General features: G+C 36.7%; 1 protein-coding gene across 1 annotated transcript in view; it reads left to right on the top strand.

Moving 5' to 3' along the window:
- Window positions 1-18038, top strand: part of ARHGAP15 (Rho GTPase activating protein 15) — a 677082-nt gene that overhangs the window by 336934 nt on the left and 322110 nt on the right. Inside the window, exons 7-8 of the mRNA XM_070476258.1 lie at window positions 10421-10519; window positions 11758-11887. Coding sequence (XP_070332359.1) covers window positions 10421-10519; window positions 11758-11887 — 229 coding nt within the window. The remainder of the gene's footprint in view (window positions 1-10420; window positions 10520-11757; window positions 11888-18038) is intronic.

Raw genomic sequence — 18038 nt, 5'->3', positions numbered from 1 at the left:
AGTAACATAACCACTGCCCCCTGACCTCCTACAGGGTGTTCGTTTATTAATATTAATAACGCTTTACTGAACATAATGGCTGCAACAGTGCGGGACCAGCAACTTTGCATCACTGAGGTTCTCTAAAGACTTGACCCGTTGACCTTAGCATTAACTCTTGAAAATCTTAAACTGTGTCCAATTTCCCATATTGTCAACACTCAGTTAGAAAGATCAATACATAGGGTGAGATTCTTGGATACTTGAGTATAGATTACCCCTGCAAAACACATGTTTTGGAATATAATTGAGAACATTCTATTCTAGCAATATGCATTTAAATACAGAATCACTCTTGGTGCTTCCTGTCTCCCTCCATGTTTAATCCTTTTTTCTGAAGTCTAGGGTTCGTTGACTGATGAGAAAAGACTGTTGCTCCCAATCTTCAAAATGGATTGCCTACTCTACTCTGATAAAAGGTGCCATCATTAGATCTCAAAATAAACACTTACATTGCCTGAAAGTACACAATGGTATTGTAACTTTCAAAATTTTATTAAAATTGAGGATGAGTTAAATGCTATGGCATATCAAACAATAGGATATAATGCATTCACTGAAATGTATAAGGTTGATAAAGTTTACCTATGTGCTATTTACTTAGTGCCCCTTGGTTGTGGGTTGTACAGCTACCTACTGGGTAGAAAATTGCTTTTGGCTTCTAAGTGGTAACAGTGCAGTGGAGGGAACAGAGAAATCCACAGGGAATTGCAATGCGGACCATTTTGGCCTGTGATGAAACAGGATTCATAGGAGCATGTAGCAGGAACTTCTGTTTCAGAGAACCCTTTCCTGAAAAGGTGACATCTAAATTGATTTGAATAACATCATAGAGGGTTCTGCAGAAAGGAAACGACCTGCTCTGAGGGAAGAAATGAGAATTAGTATGGAAGAGTTAGACAAGGAAAAATATCAGTATGGCTGGATTAGAGAGATGCAGAGGAAAATGTGGAACAGGGGCTCCAGAGCAGGTAGGTGGCAATGCACAAAGGGTCTGGCAGCCTGAATTACAGGGTTTACACTGCAGTGTAACAGCTCTGGGGAATCTCAGATTATCAGGTAGACGAATTGGTTCTTTGGGACCGTAGCCCACCAGTCTTCTCTGTCCGTGGGATTTTCTAGGCAAGAATACTGAAATAGGTTGCCATTTCCTATTCCCAGAGAAATGGGATGATGAGATCCAAATTTCAGAGAGATCACGATGGCTACAGTATGGAACATGGATTGGAAGGGGAAACAGGATGAGATGGTAGAGAGACAAAAAGCTATTAAATCCATGTGAAAGATGATGTTAGTATAGATAAATGCATTAAAATTATATAACAGTATAGATGACATTTTCATTAGAATATAAACACATGTATAATGTTTATCCAAGACTCAAAAAAAATTTTTTTTGAAGGATAGGCAACCAACCAGTATGCCTTGGGAAAGGGAAATGTTGTGTTTAAGTTATACTTTTATATTTGTTAAAAAATCTTTACATTGGGCATTGCTTAAATAAATACAGAAATAGTAAAAACCATTCCAATTAGGAAATGGTGGGGGCAGCAAATGCCCAAGTGACTCATTAGTCATGTGACTAAATGAGTAATTTTGCACAGTGAACATAGATCAGGCTAGAAGCTGATGTGTGGTTGGCAGTGATTAATTGAGTGGTGGGTACCAGCAAACAGGAGCCCTGAGATGATGTGTTTATCTAGAGGCAATTATTCCCCCAAGTTTAAAAATTAACGTTAACAGCAATAAAACTCTAAGCTGATATCTTTATACACCAACTGCTTCGATTAGTCACTTTTTCAGTCATTTTTCACATGAGCAGCACCACAGGCAAAACTTTTGGTATAGCTGACTGCAAGACTGTAGAAACTGCTAAACTATCTACTAGTTACTTGGATAGTATTCTTTCATGAATATTGAGAAGACTGTTTGTCAGTGTTAAAATATTTTACTACAGACAAAAGAATGAACCCAAGTTTTTGTGTTTTTTTTTCTTTGTTTGGGTTTGGATATTTCATTAATAAACAGAAAGGTAGAATGGACAAGTGACTCAGGGTGTGAATGTTCACTGTAGAACCAGTTTTATTATGCAGAACAAATAAATCTCTATTGCAAGAATGCATGGACCAAACTATTTGGGTATCAGTGGTACAGCTCAATTTCAGTTAAAAAAACACTGTTTCTTGAAAGTTTGACTTTAAACCTTAGATTTCGGAACACACTTAAGATCTGTTGTGTATATTGCCCAACATTTGTTTACTTTCTTTTATAAAAGAAATTGCTTACATGAGCAGCTTATTTTTATACGATGAAACTGCTGAGGGTTCCAGTAAATGGACATGCAAATCAATCAACCCCAAACACATTGAAAACACAACCAATAAACATCTGGAAACTATAGTGAACAAACATTTGTTAACACAGGGGCAGTTGTGGAAATGCAGGATCCATTGATGACCAGGCTTATTTAGTAGCATGTGGATTTTAGAACATTTCTCAGAGTCAGAAGAAACAGGGTAATTATAACATAAGGTTCAACATCTTTAGATATGTAGAACATTTTCCATTGCTTAAAACAAATATTCCCTAAGAAAGTATAAAACATTTTTCTGACTTGCAAAGTTTTTGCAGTCTATCATTTAAATTACTTAAATAAAGGGAGCTTTACTGGTCCCCAAAGCTGTGAATATAACACCCTCCATGCATATTAGTTTGATCTTCTTGACAGACCAGAAAAGTGTTTGTGTGTGCCAATTAAAACAAAAATGGATCCCTAGTGAATTGTTCCTCACACGACTTCTGAAGACTGCTATCATTGTTTGCTGGGGCAACCCTGGATAAGGCTGCTATCCAAAGTAAACAAACTTTTCAAAACTTTCATGACAGATGGGGGTTACAAATGCATTTTAATAAGAGAGTTGCCAAAGCAACTTTTTTTTTTTTTATAATCAGCATATATTTACTTAACATCTAGCAACATTGGGAACACAAGGCAGATACTTTCTCACAAAATGTTTTAACAAGTAACATTTTTGGAAAGACAAATGGAAGACCTTTTACTTCTAAATGATATTTTACCCTTTGTTTTGTGTTAACTTTGCTCCACATGTTAAGAAAAATGTTAGGAGTTACTCAAACCAGACTGTAATTTGAGACAGACGTGCAGCTTGATAATGTAATTTCTTGAGTGGTCATAAACACCTTTGAGACCAAGTAATTTAACTATAAGTATAACCATGACAACCTCCATATCAAATGTGGAGTGTAATGCAAGAAAAAAAAAAAAGCTAATCTGAGGGTTTTTAAAAAGTCATTGTTACTTCAATTTAGTTACTTCAGTTTCACTATGATGTGACCAAGGTATATGTATTTCTTATGCTGTTAGAATTAAAGATACAGCCAAAATTAACAAAAAATACTTTATTTTCACTTCAGTTGAATTTACTATACTTGACATAATTAAATTCTATTCCTCTTAAATGGGTAATTGCCTATCTGTAGGTAGCCACATCATTTAACATTTTTCAAAACTCTTTGTATATCTGGAATACTTTAGAATGCATTTCCTATATACAGTTTCAACTTTATTAACATGAAGTAAACCCTCCTTAGGCTCATAGCCAGATTTGATCCTAAGCAAAATGTGAAAGACATTTAGTTCAAACATAGGATTGTTTTAGTCCTTTTTAGGATCTCAAGGAGTTTATTGAATAACCCAGTTATGTTTTGGGCTTCCCTGGTGGCTCAGTGGTAAGAATGCACTTACCAGTGCAGGAGAAGCAGGTTGATCCCTGGGTCGGGAAGAGCCCCTGGAGCAGGAAATGACAACCAGCTCTAGTATTCTTGCCTGGAGAATCCCGTGGACAGAGGGCCTGGCAGGCCACAGTCTGTGGAGTGGCAACAGAGTTGGACAGCACTGAGCATAGAGGCGCATGCATCTTCTTAGCAGGACAGTGGCTGTCCTTGAGGGAAAAAAAGAAACATCTGAGTAAGAGTATTGGTGGGTCTTTTAAAATGGTGCTGTCTTCAACATAACACTAAAGAAACTTTAGTCTAAGGTCTGTAGTCTGAATTTCACAACTGAAATCAAATCCTTATGGTCCTTTTCTCATTTGCACAGAGACCTTGATGGTATACAACAGTTTGCTGAAGACTAGTGAACTAGAAATCAAGATCTTTGTAATCTCTTGATTCAATCATTTAAAATGATGCCAATTGGATAGAATGGCATTTTCGTTTTCCTCATTTGCTTCATTTTCTTCATTTGCAAAATTACTTTATGATAGTGGAAGAAAGTTGCATTTGAAGAATGTTTATTATGTGCTTTGAGATCATTAAAATTGATATTGCTTTGCATACCAAGTGGTAGTATTCATATCCTTTATATACTAAAGTTCTGATACAATCAACCTTAAAGAATAACTTATCATGACCAACAGTTTATGTATAATTCCATGATGTAAATGTGTCTGCAGTAATTATTCCCTCCTTGGAAATCTTGACATGAACATTGTCTGTGCTACTCACATTGGGGCTTAGTATAAGCCATTTTCAATTGTTATTTATCTCTATACTCTTATGTCCTTATCCGTCTGAACAGATTGTGAGCTCTTGAGGGTGGAGCTTATGTATCCTTAGCTTCTAACAATGTGCCATTCACTTAATAGATGTTTAATCAGTCCTTGTTGTTGATTAGGGGGATGTTCAGTGAGAAACACATCCTCTCATTCTCCTGAACTAAGGATTCTTTTGGGGATTTATTCTGCAGTAGGAAAGTTGCTACCATCAAAAAGTGGAACACACGTTGTTTACTCTTGCACCTTTGATAGTCTCCCAACATTCATTTGAGGTCATCTGAAATGGAAGTAGCCAGCGATATTTTACTGTGTTTTGCTGATGAGTTATCTATCTATAAAGTTTTTCATCAATTATTATTATGTACATTTGGTTACTATTTATAAACCAGTGAAAATAACTAAATTAAATTTTCTATAATGTTTACTCTGTGGAGCTATGAATAGTTTTAATTTGTTTTTTCATTATCTTTAATTTTTCTAAGTTCTCCACAGTAAATTTAATGCTTTATAATCATAAAAACTGTTCATGGGGTTCTCAAGACAAGAATACTGAAGTGGTTCCCCATTACCTACTCCAGTGGACCACGTTTTGTCAGACCTCTCCACCATTACCCATCCGTCTTGGGTGGCCCTTCATGGCATGGCTCGTAGTTTCATTGACTTAGACAAGACTGTGGTCCATGTGATCAGATTGGTTAGTTTTCTGTGATTGTGTGATTCTGTGTTTTCAGTCTGTCTTCCCTCTGATGGAGAAGGATAAGAGGCTATGGAAGCTTCTTGATAGGAGAGACTGACTGAGGGGGAAACTGGGTTTTGTTCTGATGGGCAGGGCCATGCTCAGTAAATCTTTAATCCAATCTTCTGTTGATGGGTGGGGCTGTGTTCCCTCCCTGTTATTTCCCTGGGGCCAAACTATGACTTCCCTGGTGGCTCAGACTGTAAAGCATCTGCCTACAATGTGAGATACCTGGATTCAATCCCTGGGTTGGGAAGATCTCCTGGAGAAGGAAATGGAAACCCACTCCAGTATTCTTGCCTGGAAAATCCCATGGATGGAGGAGCCTGGTGGGCTACAGTCCAAGGGGTCACAAAGAGTTGGACACGACTGAGCGACTTCACTGAACTATGGTGGAAGTAATGAAGATAATGGCGACCTCCTTCAAAAAGCCCCATGCATGCCCCGCTGCACTCAGTGCCCCCAACCCTGCAGCAGGCCACCGCCAACCCACGCCTCCGCCAGAGACTCCTGTACATTCATGGGCAAGTCTGGGTCAGTCTCTTGTGGGGTCACTGCTCCTTTCTCCTGGGTCCTGGTGCAAACAGTGTTCTGTTTGTGCCCTCCAAGAGTGTGTTTCCCCAGTCCTGTGTAAGTTCTGGCAGCTCTATGATGGGGTTAATGGTGACCTCCTCCAAGAGGGCTTATGCCATACCCAGGTCTGCTGCACCCAAAGCCCCTGCCCCCACAGCAGGCCACTGCTGACGGTACCTCCGCAGGAGACACTCAAACACAGTTCTGTCTCAGTCTCTGTGGGGTCTCTGGGTCCTGGTGCACACAAGGTTTGTTTGAGCCCTCTGAGCATCTCTGGCAGGTATGGGGTTTGATTCTAAATGCGATTTCACCCCTCCTACCATCTTGCTGGGGCTTCTCCTTTGCCCTTGGACATGAGGTATATCCTCAAAGTCACCTCAGCACTGCACAGCCGCCACTCCAGTGCCTACAGTCTTGCTGGGGCTTCTCTGTCCTTGGACATGGGGTATCTCCTCACAGTCACTCCAGTGCCACACAGCCGACGCTCCAGTGCTGCAGCCATGAAATTAAAAGACGCTTGCTCCTTGGGAAAAAAGTTATGACCAACCTAAACAGCATATTAAAAAGCGGAGATGTTACTTTGCCAACAAAAGTCCATCTAGTCAAAGCTACGATTTTTCCAGTAGTCATGTATGCATGTGAGAGTTGAACTATAAAGAAAGCTGAGCACTGAAAAATTGATGCTTTTAAACTGTGGTGTTGGAGAAGACTCTTGAGAGTCCCTTGGACTGCAAGGAGATGAAACCAGTCCATCCTAAAGGAAATCAGTCCTGAATATTCATTGGAAGGACTGATGCTGAAGCTGAACCTCCAATACTTTGGCCACCTGATGCGAAGAACTGACTCATTTGAAAAGACCCTAATGCTGGGAAAGATTGAAGGTGGGAGAAGGGGATGACAGAGGATGAGATGGTTGGATGGCATCACCAACTCAAACGACATGAGTTTGAGTAAACTCCGGGAGTTGGTGATGGACAGGGAGGCCTGGTGTGGTGCAGTCCATGGGGTTGCAAAGAGTCGGACACGACTGAGTGACTGAACTGAACTGAATCAGAAAAACATTAAGTTCTGAAAATATTTTGTTTTTATTCTGGTAAACCAAAGTGTGGAAATTTTTAATTATATAAATACAATCCTGCATATTAATTCCTCATTTAAATTAGCCTCTAACAGGGGAAAGACTAACTGCCAGAATGCATTGGAGCAATTCGCAGGAGCAATTTAATTATTTGACAATTTACTTTAATTTATTGACAGAATTGAAAAGGGCAATATTTAAACATAAGCACTTCTCATTAAAAGTCTTTCAAGCAGTTTTAAGTTTGCATAACATTGTCCCATTTGTTAATTAAAGCTTAAAAAACATTCTTCTCTCATTGTCTTTAATCAGTGGAGTTTGGAACTGGGTTATACCTGCCTCCATCTTAGGAGGAACCATAACAAAGACACAAATGGAGCTATGTTCCTAGCCCAAGGGGAAACTATTGTTGAATTATTACCAACGTCTTGAGGAATGTTGTCTCTTCTGCAGGACAGCCAGCGGATATGCTTACAAGGTTGTTTAGGTATACATTCATTTACCAGCAAAAATTCAGATGGTCACTATTTAGTGAGAAAAGTTTTAGGCAAATGTCCTGACAGGTATTTAAATGCATCTATTCTTGACAACACCAGAAAATTTCGTTGAGATGTCTTTCGTGCCAAGATATATACCTTCAAAATACAACGTGGTGGAGATAAGGGATTCCAAGAGGCACTTGTCTAAAGTAGGCTTTGAAGTGAAGTGGAGACCAGCAGCTCTTGCCTAAACCATCTTTTCTGTAAATTCTTTCTTCATCTACCTTGTCCCAGCATCTGTCACTGAGACAACACCTGATATAGAAAGAATATATTAGCCTGACTTAATATATTGTTATCAGCTCTATGTCACTCTGTAGTGTCATCAGGAGAGATTCAATCAAAAGGTTTAGTCAAAACTAACATTTACTGATATCTTTTTCTCAGGAGCATTGACAATTTGACTGTTCAAAGTACAAATATCACTGGGCAAAGTATTTATCAGAACTACAGAGGTAATGTTTAAAAAAAAAAAGTAGATTGAGAAACCTGAATTCAATGTGTTTTACCAGCCAAAGACTTTGAAGCCACTTTCCTATGAGTGACTGGAATGAAACAGAACAAAGTCAATTACTGACTGTAATTAAGAAGTGGATGTGTTTAAACTGTAGAGAGCAGTAGCAGTCTTCTCCAGACTGCTGAGGAACTTGAAAGATTAGTGGGAAGACAGAGGAGAGGATGCAACTGCATCTTTCTAATAGTATGCTTTAAATGAATTGCATTCACATAGTTTTCTGGTCCAGCTTCCCAAAATGAATTCATAAATCACTGATTATGTACAAATAATGCAGTAATAAATTTGGACAAAGAAACTTTTAAGATACATTTTGCTTTTCATTGTGTTAGCAGTAAAGATTCCCTTTACATTACATAGCATGCACCCCAAATGCAAATGCATTGCTGAAGTACTCATATTTAATCACTCTTTGAATTTACTAGACTGAAAATTGAACCTTGTTGGCTTTTTCCTAAACCCTCAGAATATGGTAAATCTAATTATGTTTGTTTCCAGCACTTTGAAAGTGTTCCTTTTTATAATTTTGGTAATAGTTTATTTATAATGGCAGAGAAATAGGTTGTACATTGCGTTTGGGCTAATTCATTTTTCTGTGTGTATGTTAGCAAATTGTAACATTATGTAATACATTCATAATCAAAATATTTATATTCAGATTAGGATGAAGGTAGAGGTCAAGGACATTACTAGTTTTCTTAGGTTAGTTAGAAGTGACCTTATATTTTTAGATTACTATTTCTGTGGCAACACTTTATACAAAGTAAATATTTGGAACTTTATATAAGTAAAGAACATTGCAAGGGTGTTCAGATAATTAAGCAAACATCAGCTTAACTGTCTTTTACAAGATACATAAAACAGAGGACTATTTGGAGGCTATTTTGAGCTACCCCAAATCTTACATGCAATTTTATTTAAAAAAAAAAGTGATAGGCCCTGGTAATCTGTCAAATTCCAGTGTGCATAATTAAGTTCCCTTTTATTTTCTAATCTTTCATGTCTCTTAATTGCATGTACTTTGGATACTTCCTTTTTTGACTGTTGTAAAAAGTTGGGATTCAACTCACTCAAGAATGATTATATTGCAGCACTGAATAATGTTGCATCTCTAAATAATTGTTCTTAAATATCAATGCAAATGAATATATCTGTATTGTGTAAACAAAGATTTCTTTAAGACTTCAGGATTGTTGTCATTAAATGTTACCATAAGAATCACTGAAACTTCAGAGTGAGCTATTTTGGGTAATTGTCACTTTAATGATAGAATTACAGAGGCATTTTATACTACGATTTGTGATTTTCTGAATTTGTGCCGTATTTCAGCTCTTCCATTTAGAGGAAGTAAGGCTGAGAAGAGGTGACTAACTCCTGATTGAGTATTTTGAGATGTCTGTCCTCTAAACCTCTGAAGCCTTGCTTGATGCATGACAGTAGTTGGGAAATGTTCATCTTCTTGGTGACACAAAAAAGTCAATAATACAAAGGGAAAATCTTCACCATTCAGACTGATAGCCTGAAACAAAGAGCATGTCCACACCTTCTCTAATCAAATTCTTCTCTAAGTAGTCCTTTATGTGCAAAATCAAGTTTTCTGTAGGGTCACATCCTTCTCTAACAATTCCAAGGAGAAAAAGGTTCCCTTTATTGAAAAACTTATAGTTGTATGCTAAATATTGCCAACTACTTAACAGCCCTAAACTTATGGAACAAGAATGTTCTTCTGATACATACTATCCATGAGAGGTCCAAATATGTAAATGAACTTTTATTCTAATGTACTCTCTTTGTGGGGAAATTGGTCTTTATTACTTTCCTATAGATCTTTTTGATAAGAAAGTAGAAATAGCCAAATGTTACTCGTTAGAATGACCTTTTAGAAAAGTCTGCATTAGTCTCTTTGGTAAATAATCTGTTTTAGTACCCTCCATAAAAGGAAATCAAATATAGAGATGCTATTAGATTTGAAAAAGACAAACAGGAAAGAGCCAAACATGCAGAATGAATTCTGACACACCCGGGTGCATTTTTCTGTGATTCTGACTTAAGTGGATACTGTCTGCATTATTCCGAACTTCCTGACTTGCTTTTCCATGAGTTGGAGTAATTCAGCTTTAGACCTACTCTTGAGTTAATCGTTCTATTATTGAAATGATAATGTATTTGTTATGACATGAAGAAATGGTTTGTAGAGAGCAGTTCAAAATGATCCTAGTCTCCCAGTTCCCAGAAAGACAATTACTGGAATACAAGAAAATATCTCAGTGTATTAAAGTGTGTTTTTTTTTAAAGCATATATTTTTAAATGGAACAGATCATTTTATATGGTTTGCTCACCTGTTGATTTTTTTTTTTTTTAAGATCACAACTTTATCAGGAAATGAGTTCCTTCTGCAGTCAGATATTGACTTCATCATATTGGATTGGTTCCACGCTATCAAAAATGCAATTGACAGACTGGTATGTATTTGTTTTAGCTGTTACCTTTATTAATTAGAATATAGTCTTTTAAACCAATTGCTTATGCATATTGCACACATACATTTAAGTAGATCCTATGAGTTGACAGTTATTAAGTTATATTAATTTAAACAGTCCACTAATGCAGTTTTCAGCATTTGTGATTGCTGACAGGATTTGTGAAACTAAATGACATTTGATTTCTCTCTTTAAAAATACAATACATTCATTTTTTTTCCTGAAATAACAGACATTGATTTAGTGAAGGCTTTATAAAGCAAACAAGAACTTAATAGCTACTAAATTTTCACATTTTTGGTTTATGCAATCTGTAATACATATTCTTGAAAATAAATATCAGTGTATTTAAGCCCATACTCACTGTTAATAATACTAGTAAATAATAATCCTTTGTATTGATTTCCATTGTTCTTTCAGCTAAGCTAGATTGTTCTCTTGAAAATTACATATCTAGAACTTCATGAAATTACCCTAAATCACAAGTTTAGAGTATGTTCTTAAAAGAGTCAAATTATTTAAAACTACTCATTTTATACTGTTTATCAACCAAACATCTTATTTAGGACATGAGTGTTTGCAAATCTTGACAAGAAAATATTCTTGAGAGCTTTTAATAAGGTATAAAAATAATAATATTTTTGTGATTTTATTGTGATTTAATCCCACACTTCTGTTGTATTATTTTGGGATCAAAACTTTAAAAAGTAAAATAGCAAGTAAGTTTTTCCCCATTATCATTATAGTTCCCTTATCCAGGCACACATATGCGCACACACACACACACATGCGTATGCATTTTTTATCATTATGAGCAAACTCTGGAGTAAAACTGCCTGAGTTTGAAAGTTTGAATCTGATTTTTCTAGCTGTGTGGCCTTAGGCAAATTGTTTATCTCTTTTGGCTTCAGTCATCTTGTCTGGAAAATAAGGGTAATAAAATACCTACCTCATGGGATATCTGTAATAAGTAATTGAATTAATGCATGGGGTGCTTAGGCTATGCACAGCATTTAATAAGTAATATTATATATATATACACACACATATATATGTATATCATTTATAATTTGAAAATTAAGCTTAGCATAGGGGCCTTATTTTAAAATAATTATCTTATTTCAAACTTCTTGTTAATCTAACATCAAAATAGATCACAGAACTATTTAGTGAATTTTTTTCTTCTATGTAAAATTGTTCCGTCTAATTGTTATTTCCAGCCAAAGGATCCAAGTAGTCATTCAAGAAACCTGGAATTATTTAAAATCCAAAGATCCTCCAGTACTGAACTACTAGGTCACTATGATAGTGATATAAAAGAACAGAAACCAGAGCACAGAAAATCTTTAAGTAAGTATTTTTTTTGACTAGCTCATTTTAACTTTGTTTAAACTTAGTGCTTATAAAATGTAGATACATTGAAATGAGGTTTCAGCCAAACTCATGCTACTCATGGACGATTCATAGCCATTTCTTTAGCCAGGAATTCACGCAGTTGAGGGCAGTCTGAGTACTTTGCTCACATCATTGGTAATGCCTTTTGAGAAAATAATTGTTCCAAGGTCATGGTCTCTGCTTACAGCAAACTTCTGAATCTAAGTAATAACCATGGCGTTCAGATTGGTGATTGATTTCAAGAGTGGGAAATGTCAAGCGTCTCCAAACCTTGGTATGCTGACTATTTGATTTTCATACATTAAAAGATATATGAGTGACCTGACATAAACCAACAGGCTATGCAACTTGCCACTTGTTTCAACCACCAGAAAGATTTATAAATGTGTAATGTGGATTAGATATCCTCGAGGTCACATCTAGTTCTAATTTTCTTAAAAAAAAAAAGAATTTGAAGTGAAAAGGACCAGTCTGTTCACTTACATAGTGACCTTGAGCATAATTGTTCATCTTTTTCACCCTTTTTGGTGGTGTTGTTCAATCACTAAGTCGTGTCCGACTCTGTGACCTCATGAACTGCAGCACCCCAGGCTTCCCTGTCCTTCACTATCTCCCGGAGTTTGCTCAAACTCATGTCCATTGAGTCAGTGATGCCATCCAACCATCTCATATTCTGTCATCCCCTTTTCCTCCTGCCTTCAATATTTCCCAGCATCAGGGTCTTTTGGTGGCCAAAGTGTTGGACCTTCGCTTCAGCGTCAGTCCTACGAGTGAGTATTCAGGACTGATTTCCTTTAGGATTGACTGGTTTGATCTCCTTGCTTTCCAAGAGACTCTCAAGAGTCTTCTATCTTTTCACCCTGTTTCTTCCTCAATAAAGAGGGTTATGGAAAGGTGTTGTGCATATCTCACAGAGTTGATTTGAATATCAGCTCCCTCAAAGAACAAGTAGATATCTCTGGAATCAGAGAAAAACTGTTTCCCAAAGTCTCATAAATTATAGTACCTTTCTGGGATCATCTATCTACATACATTCAGTCTTCTGAATCACCAGTTTTTCTGCCATTTCCATCTGACTAAAGATCAGATTATATCCTGTAATTATATTCTAGCTTTTTGAACTTAAGGAGAACCCAGTAAGTAGAGAAAGGCTGATTACAGAATATCTACTTGTGTACAGGGGCTTCCCTGGTAACTCAGCTGGTAAAGAATCTGCCTGCAATGCAGGAGACCCCAGTTCGATTCCTGGATCAGGAAGATCTCCTGGAGAAGGGATAAGCTACCTATTCCAGTATTCTTGGGCTTCCCTAGCAGCACAGACAGTAAAGAATCCTCCTGCAATGTGGGAGATCTGGGTTCGATCCCTGGGTTGGGAAGATCCCTTGGAGAAGGGATAAGACTACCCACTCCAGTATTCTGGCCTGGAGAATTCCATGGACTGTATATCCATGGGGTCGCAGAGAGTTGGACATGACTGAGCGACTTTCACTCACTCACTCATGTGTACATGAATAAATACACTGGATGACCATATATGTATATACATATATTTGTGTGCATCAGAGAATTATATATATATATACACATAAATACACATGTACAACCCCTCACACATGACAAAATAGAGGGAGGCTAGTTATATGTGATAATATATCTTCTAAATCTAAATTGTTATGAGTCTGAATCTAGAAACAGCATGGTAACTTTGAGGAGGAGCACCCTTTCAAAATTGTCATGATTCAGAGAACCATGCCATAATTTCAATATCGTTGGTACAGATTTGGTTAGCCAGTTGTGTTAAGTTAGAACTTAAAATTATCAATGTTAGTGTCTTATACTGTATGGTGCATTAAAATTAAATTATTTGTGGAAAATAAGCAGTGCCATTTAAAAAAATTTTTCCATATGATGGTACAGTTTGATATTGCCTCATTTAAGGATTTCTCTTTATTTCTTGCTCATTGTCCCTCTTGACTTAATATGGGTACAAACATAAGATTTTAGAATTAGAATTTGATTGTGAGTACATAGCTAATGTTAATGGCATAAACATTTTGTAGTAGGTATAAACGGAGAAGGAGATGGCAACCCACTCCAGTATTCTTGCCTAGAGAATCCTGTAGACAGAGAAACCTGGTGGGCTGCTGTCCATAGGGTCGCACAGAGTTGGACACGACTGAAGCGAATTAGGATGCATGCACGCATTGGAGAAGGAAATGGCAACCCACTCCAGTGTTATTGCCTGGAGAGTCCCAGGGACGGGGGAGCCTGGTGGGCTGTGGTCTATGGGGTCGCACAGAGTCGGACACGACTGAAGTGACTCAGCAGCAGCAGCAGCAGTGGGTATAAAATGAGGTATGAGAGAAAAAAAAAAATGAGGTATGAGGCAATGAGCAGTAGCTCTGGAATCTCATATATAACTGCTGGTCTGGAGCAGACTTTGACACATTTCTAAAGCCTAAAGCTCAGGAGAAAATTAAGGTAAAAGTATGTATGAGAAACATTGAGGTAAATGGATTTTGTATTCAACGATAGTCACTTGAAATGTTTTCAGACCATATTGGAGAAAAAAAAATTCCTACAGGTAGAACACCAGTTACCCGTTTTGAACTTTTTTTAGTGGAAAAGACAATTATTTGTCTATTTTGGGCCTACATTTAGTCTTGTCTAAATACAAGGAAAGAGACATATGATTAATTCTATTAATTTCAGAGTATTTAACTGTACAAGAATCATATTGCTTTTTTCTTTGCAGTTAAAAAATAATGATACCGAGAAAATATTGAGTACTTACTATCCAGGCATTGTTCTAAGTGCATGTGTTACATTGATTTACTTAATCCTCCACTAACCCAATGACATAGGTACTATTATTAACCCTATTTTATAGCTAGGAAAGTAAGGCACAGAAAATTAAAACAACTTGCACAAAGACAAGTTATGGAAACAAGTTTCAAACTCAAGGAAACCAATATTAGACTCAGTGCTTTTAACAATAAAGCTAGAATGAACAAATAAAAGGTAAACTTAGTTTATATCAACCTTGGACTTGGATGGAAATATTAAAAATGATATCCATATAAATCAATAAACTTAAATAGAGACCCAAAAACATATTAGCAAAAGAATTAAAACCAGATGTTGATTTTGGACTTTGATTTCACTGTTAAACTAAAAGGGTCATTTAATCTTTAACACTAGCCCTAATTTTAGAAAATGCTTCTTTTTTGTATTTTGGTAGATATTAATAGTTTTAAGCCTTTTTTAGGACTAATCTATTTTTTGCAAAGTAAGAATACTGTTAATATCCATCTATTACTTTGAATTAAGTTCATTCAGTATTTACAGATTCATTTTCATTTGAAAGGCATAATGATTGTCCCACCCATACAATATCAAATTAGCTAGGCATTTGAAATAGTGATTGGCATATTTTATATCTGATGCTTTTTACAGTATTTTCTGAAGAAATAGGCTCTATGAAACCCCTCTGATCTTAATTCCAGATTTGAACACCCAAACTTAGGTTTTTAAAACATGCATTTGGTTTTACAGCACCCTCTTGAGATTAAATAGTTATATTAAGTTAGATATTCACAGTATCTCCTTCCTTGTTAGCAGTCTAAGCACAAACTTTACTGTCAGTTTGCTGCCTTTGGCTTCCTGTGCCCTTGATGTTCCCACGAGTTTTGTCGCCAAGATCGTAGACAGATAAAGCCAGAATTACTTTTTTTTAAAAGCATGTGAACATCATTAGCAGCTAACAGGTGGTCATTTCATTGTCCAGTTTCTCTGTATAACATGGGAAAAATATGTACTCTCAGTGAGTGAAATCAGAAAGTTAAGTGCTTAAATATACTCTCCTTTTAAAAATATGATTCTAACCTGCCAACACTATTAAGTACTAATCAGATATTTTAAGATATCAGTTGAGTCTAACAGACAAGAAGCCAGAACATTCGATGTGAGGGCCAAATCACTGTGGGAAATTCAGGACATCAGCATGGGATGAGAGCGGGAGCGCTGCTCTCCAGGGACGGCTGTTATGGAAAGTGGAGAATCAATCAAAGAAAATGCTAACATATTTTTCCAAGGAAAGAGAACTGTCTTCCACTGATGGCAAAGAGGAAAGCCTCAAATATAAACCCAAAAAGTCTTGGAGAGCTTTCTCAACTTTTCTGAGCTTTACTCTCTAGATCTATAAAAATGGGTCTAATACTGTCCTTGCCGCATCGACTGAGAATGTGAAATTAGATATGTAAATACTTAGTTCACAGCAGACACTCAATAAGTAGGAGCTCTTATTATTATCCTCTGTGTCCCCAAGCAGATGGCACCAAAATAGGGCATAAGCCAAGGGTGGTGTCTGATGGAAGATTGGAGCAGGGCACGTATACTTCACATCCTCTCTTTGAGTGTAGAGAAAATAGGGGAAAGGAGCCAGGCCTGTAAATGGGAGTTATGGTTGCAAAAATCTAAATATGAACAGCTGGTCTTTCCCCTGGCCACTCCTCAGGTGAAAATGGCAGCCAGGGCATTCTTGGGAGCAACACACCAGGAACTCATACAAGGGAGCCAAGAGGTACTCTTGATTCTTTTATGCCCAGAAGAGCAGGTCATTAAGAAGTCCCAGTTGATGGAAAGAATTCAGCATCTAGACATTTCACCATTGCTTTACCCATAGCTCTAGTTTACTCACTCATTCGTGTATTTATTGTTCTTCATTAATAGGTATACCTAAAGGCACACCACTAAAATTCATGGCTCCACTCATCTGTATTTCCAAGTTTTTTAAATTATTTTTGCATTTAGGCTGTGTATAAGGAATAATATGTCTCGGTCTCATCATTTGCTGAGCTGTAAAATCTATATATGGGAATCTAGAGTAAATTTTATGAAAAATTGATACTTAGCATTATAAATAAGCACCCCCAAATGAACATAAGTTAGAAGAATAAAATAAGATATAATAGAATCAAAAGGAAATGGGTTTCCTTTTAGCTGTGCTTTGATGAAAGTACCATAAAAACCAAAAGTGTTCTGGGTAAAATCCTTAAAGTATTTAGATATTAATTTCCTAATTCCACAGCCTCTTACCAATGTGTAATAAAAATGTATGTACAAGGCTACAGGAATAAAGATAAGAATGGAAGAACTGGATTCACATATTTATACAGTCTAGAAAATTTAAATGCTTGTGAAACTTTAGTGATATCTTTGTTTACAAATTTGCCTGCAAAGTAATAATGATCACACCAAGTTAAAACAAGTGTGACAGAGGAGGCAGTTAATTTCTGTACTAATCTAAATGATTATAAATATTGGCCATCCACAACTGTGAGTAGACTCTGTTCTCAAAATCCAGTTTTAAACTGATTGCTTAGACCTCAACGTATTTTTCAAAAGGAAACCATATCCTGGCCACAGATGCACACTTGAATCTTAGGCAATCATTTTGAATGTTGTTTTTAGTAAACAGTTCATTCTGAATTTGTTGCACTTCTGGCCCTAGAAGATCTGTCTTTCAAGTAGCATTGCTTTCCATCTGATTTCTTTTTTCCTCCTCCCCCACCCTTGCACCAGCTCCACCAATACAATTAGGATTCTCAGAATGGCTTTGGCCAGGAGGTTCCTGGACCCTGAAAATCCCCAGTGATGGCAGGGAGGGAATGCAAATACTCGAAGCCAGAAGAATTAGTGAGAAAATGAGAGGAAGGAGGATTGGAGAGGAAGTTTTTGCAGCATGGGCGGGGAAGTGAATCCTCAGCTGTTCTATGTGAGAAATATGTATACCAGCAGATTAGTCTGGCATTGTCCCGAATGCTAACATTTGTGGAATCTAGGTGGTATCTATAGAAGTGATCATGGTGCTTTTCTGTTTGTCCAAAAGTTTCACAATTAAAAACTGGAGCACACACACACAGAAAATTAAGTATTACTCGTGTTCAAAATTCAATAAAAGAATATGCATATTTTCAAATTGCAGTTTGAAAAATTTAAAAGAAGGATCAATTTTCTTTATATGAGTTACATTAAGACCTCTTTAAATATAAAACATCAAGTCACCGTTTTCCTCCTTTTTCTCCAAACTCCAGTATATTTTCTC

The sequence above is a fragment of the Odocoileus virginianus genome, chromosome 13 (assembly GCF_023699985.2).
Source record: "Odocoileus virginianus isolate 20LAN1187 ecotype Illinois chromosome 13, Ovbor_1.2, whole genome shotgun sequence".
Classification (NCBI taxonomy): Eukaryota; Metazoa; Chordata; class Mammalia; order Artiodactyla; family Cervidae; genus Odocoileus; species Odocoileus virginianus.
This window is presented reverse-complemented; position numbering and strand designations above follow the sequence as displayed.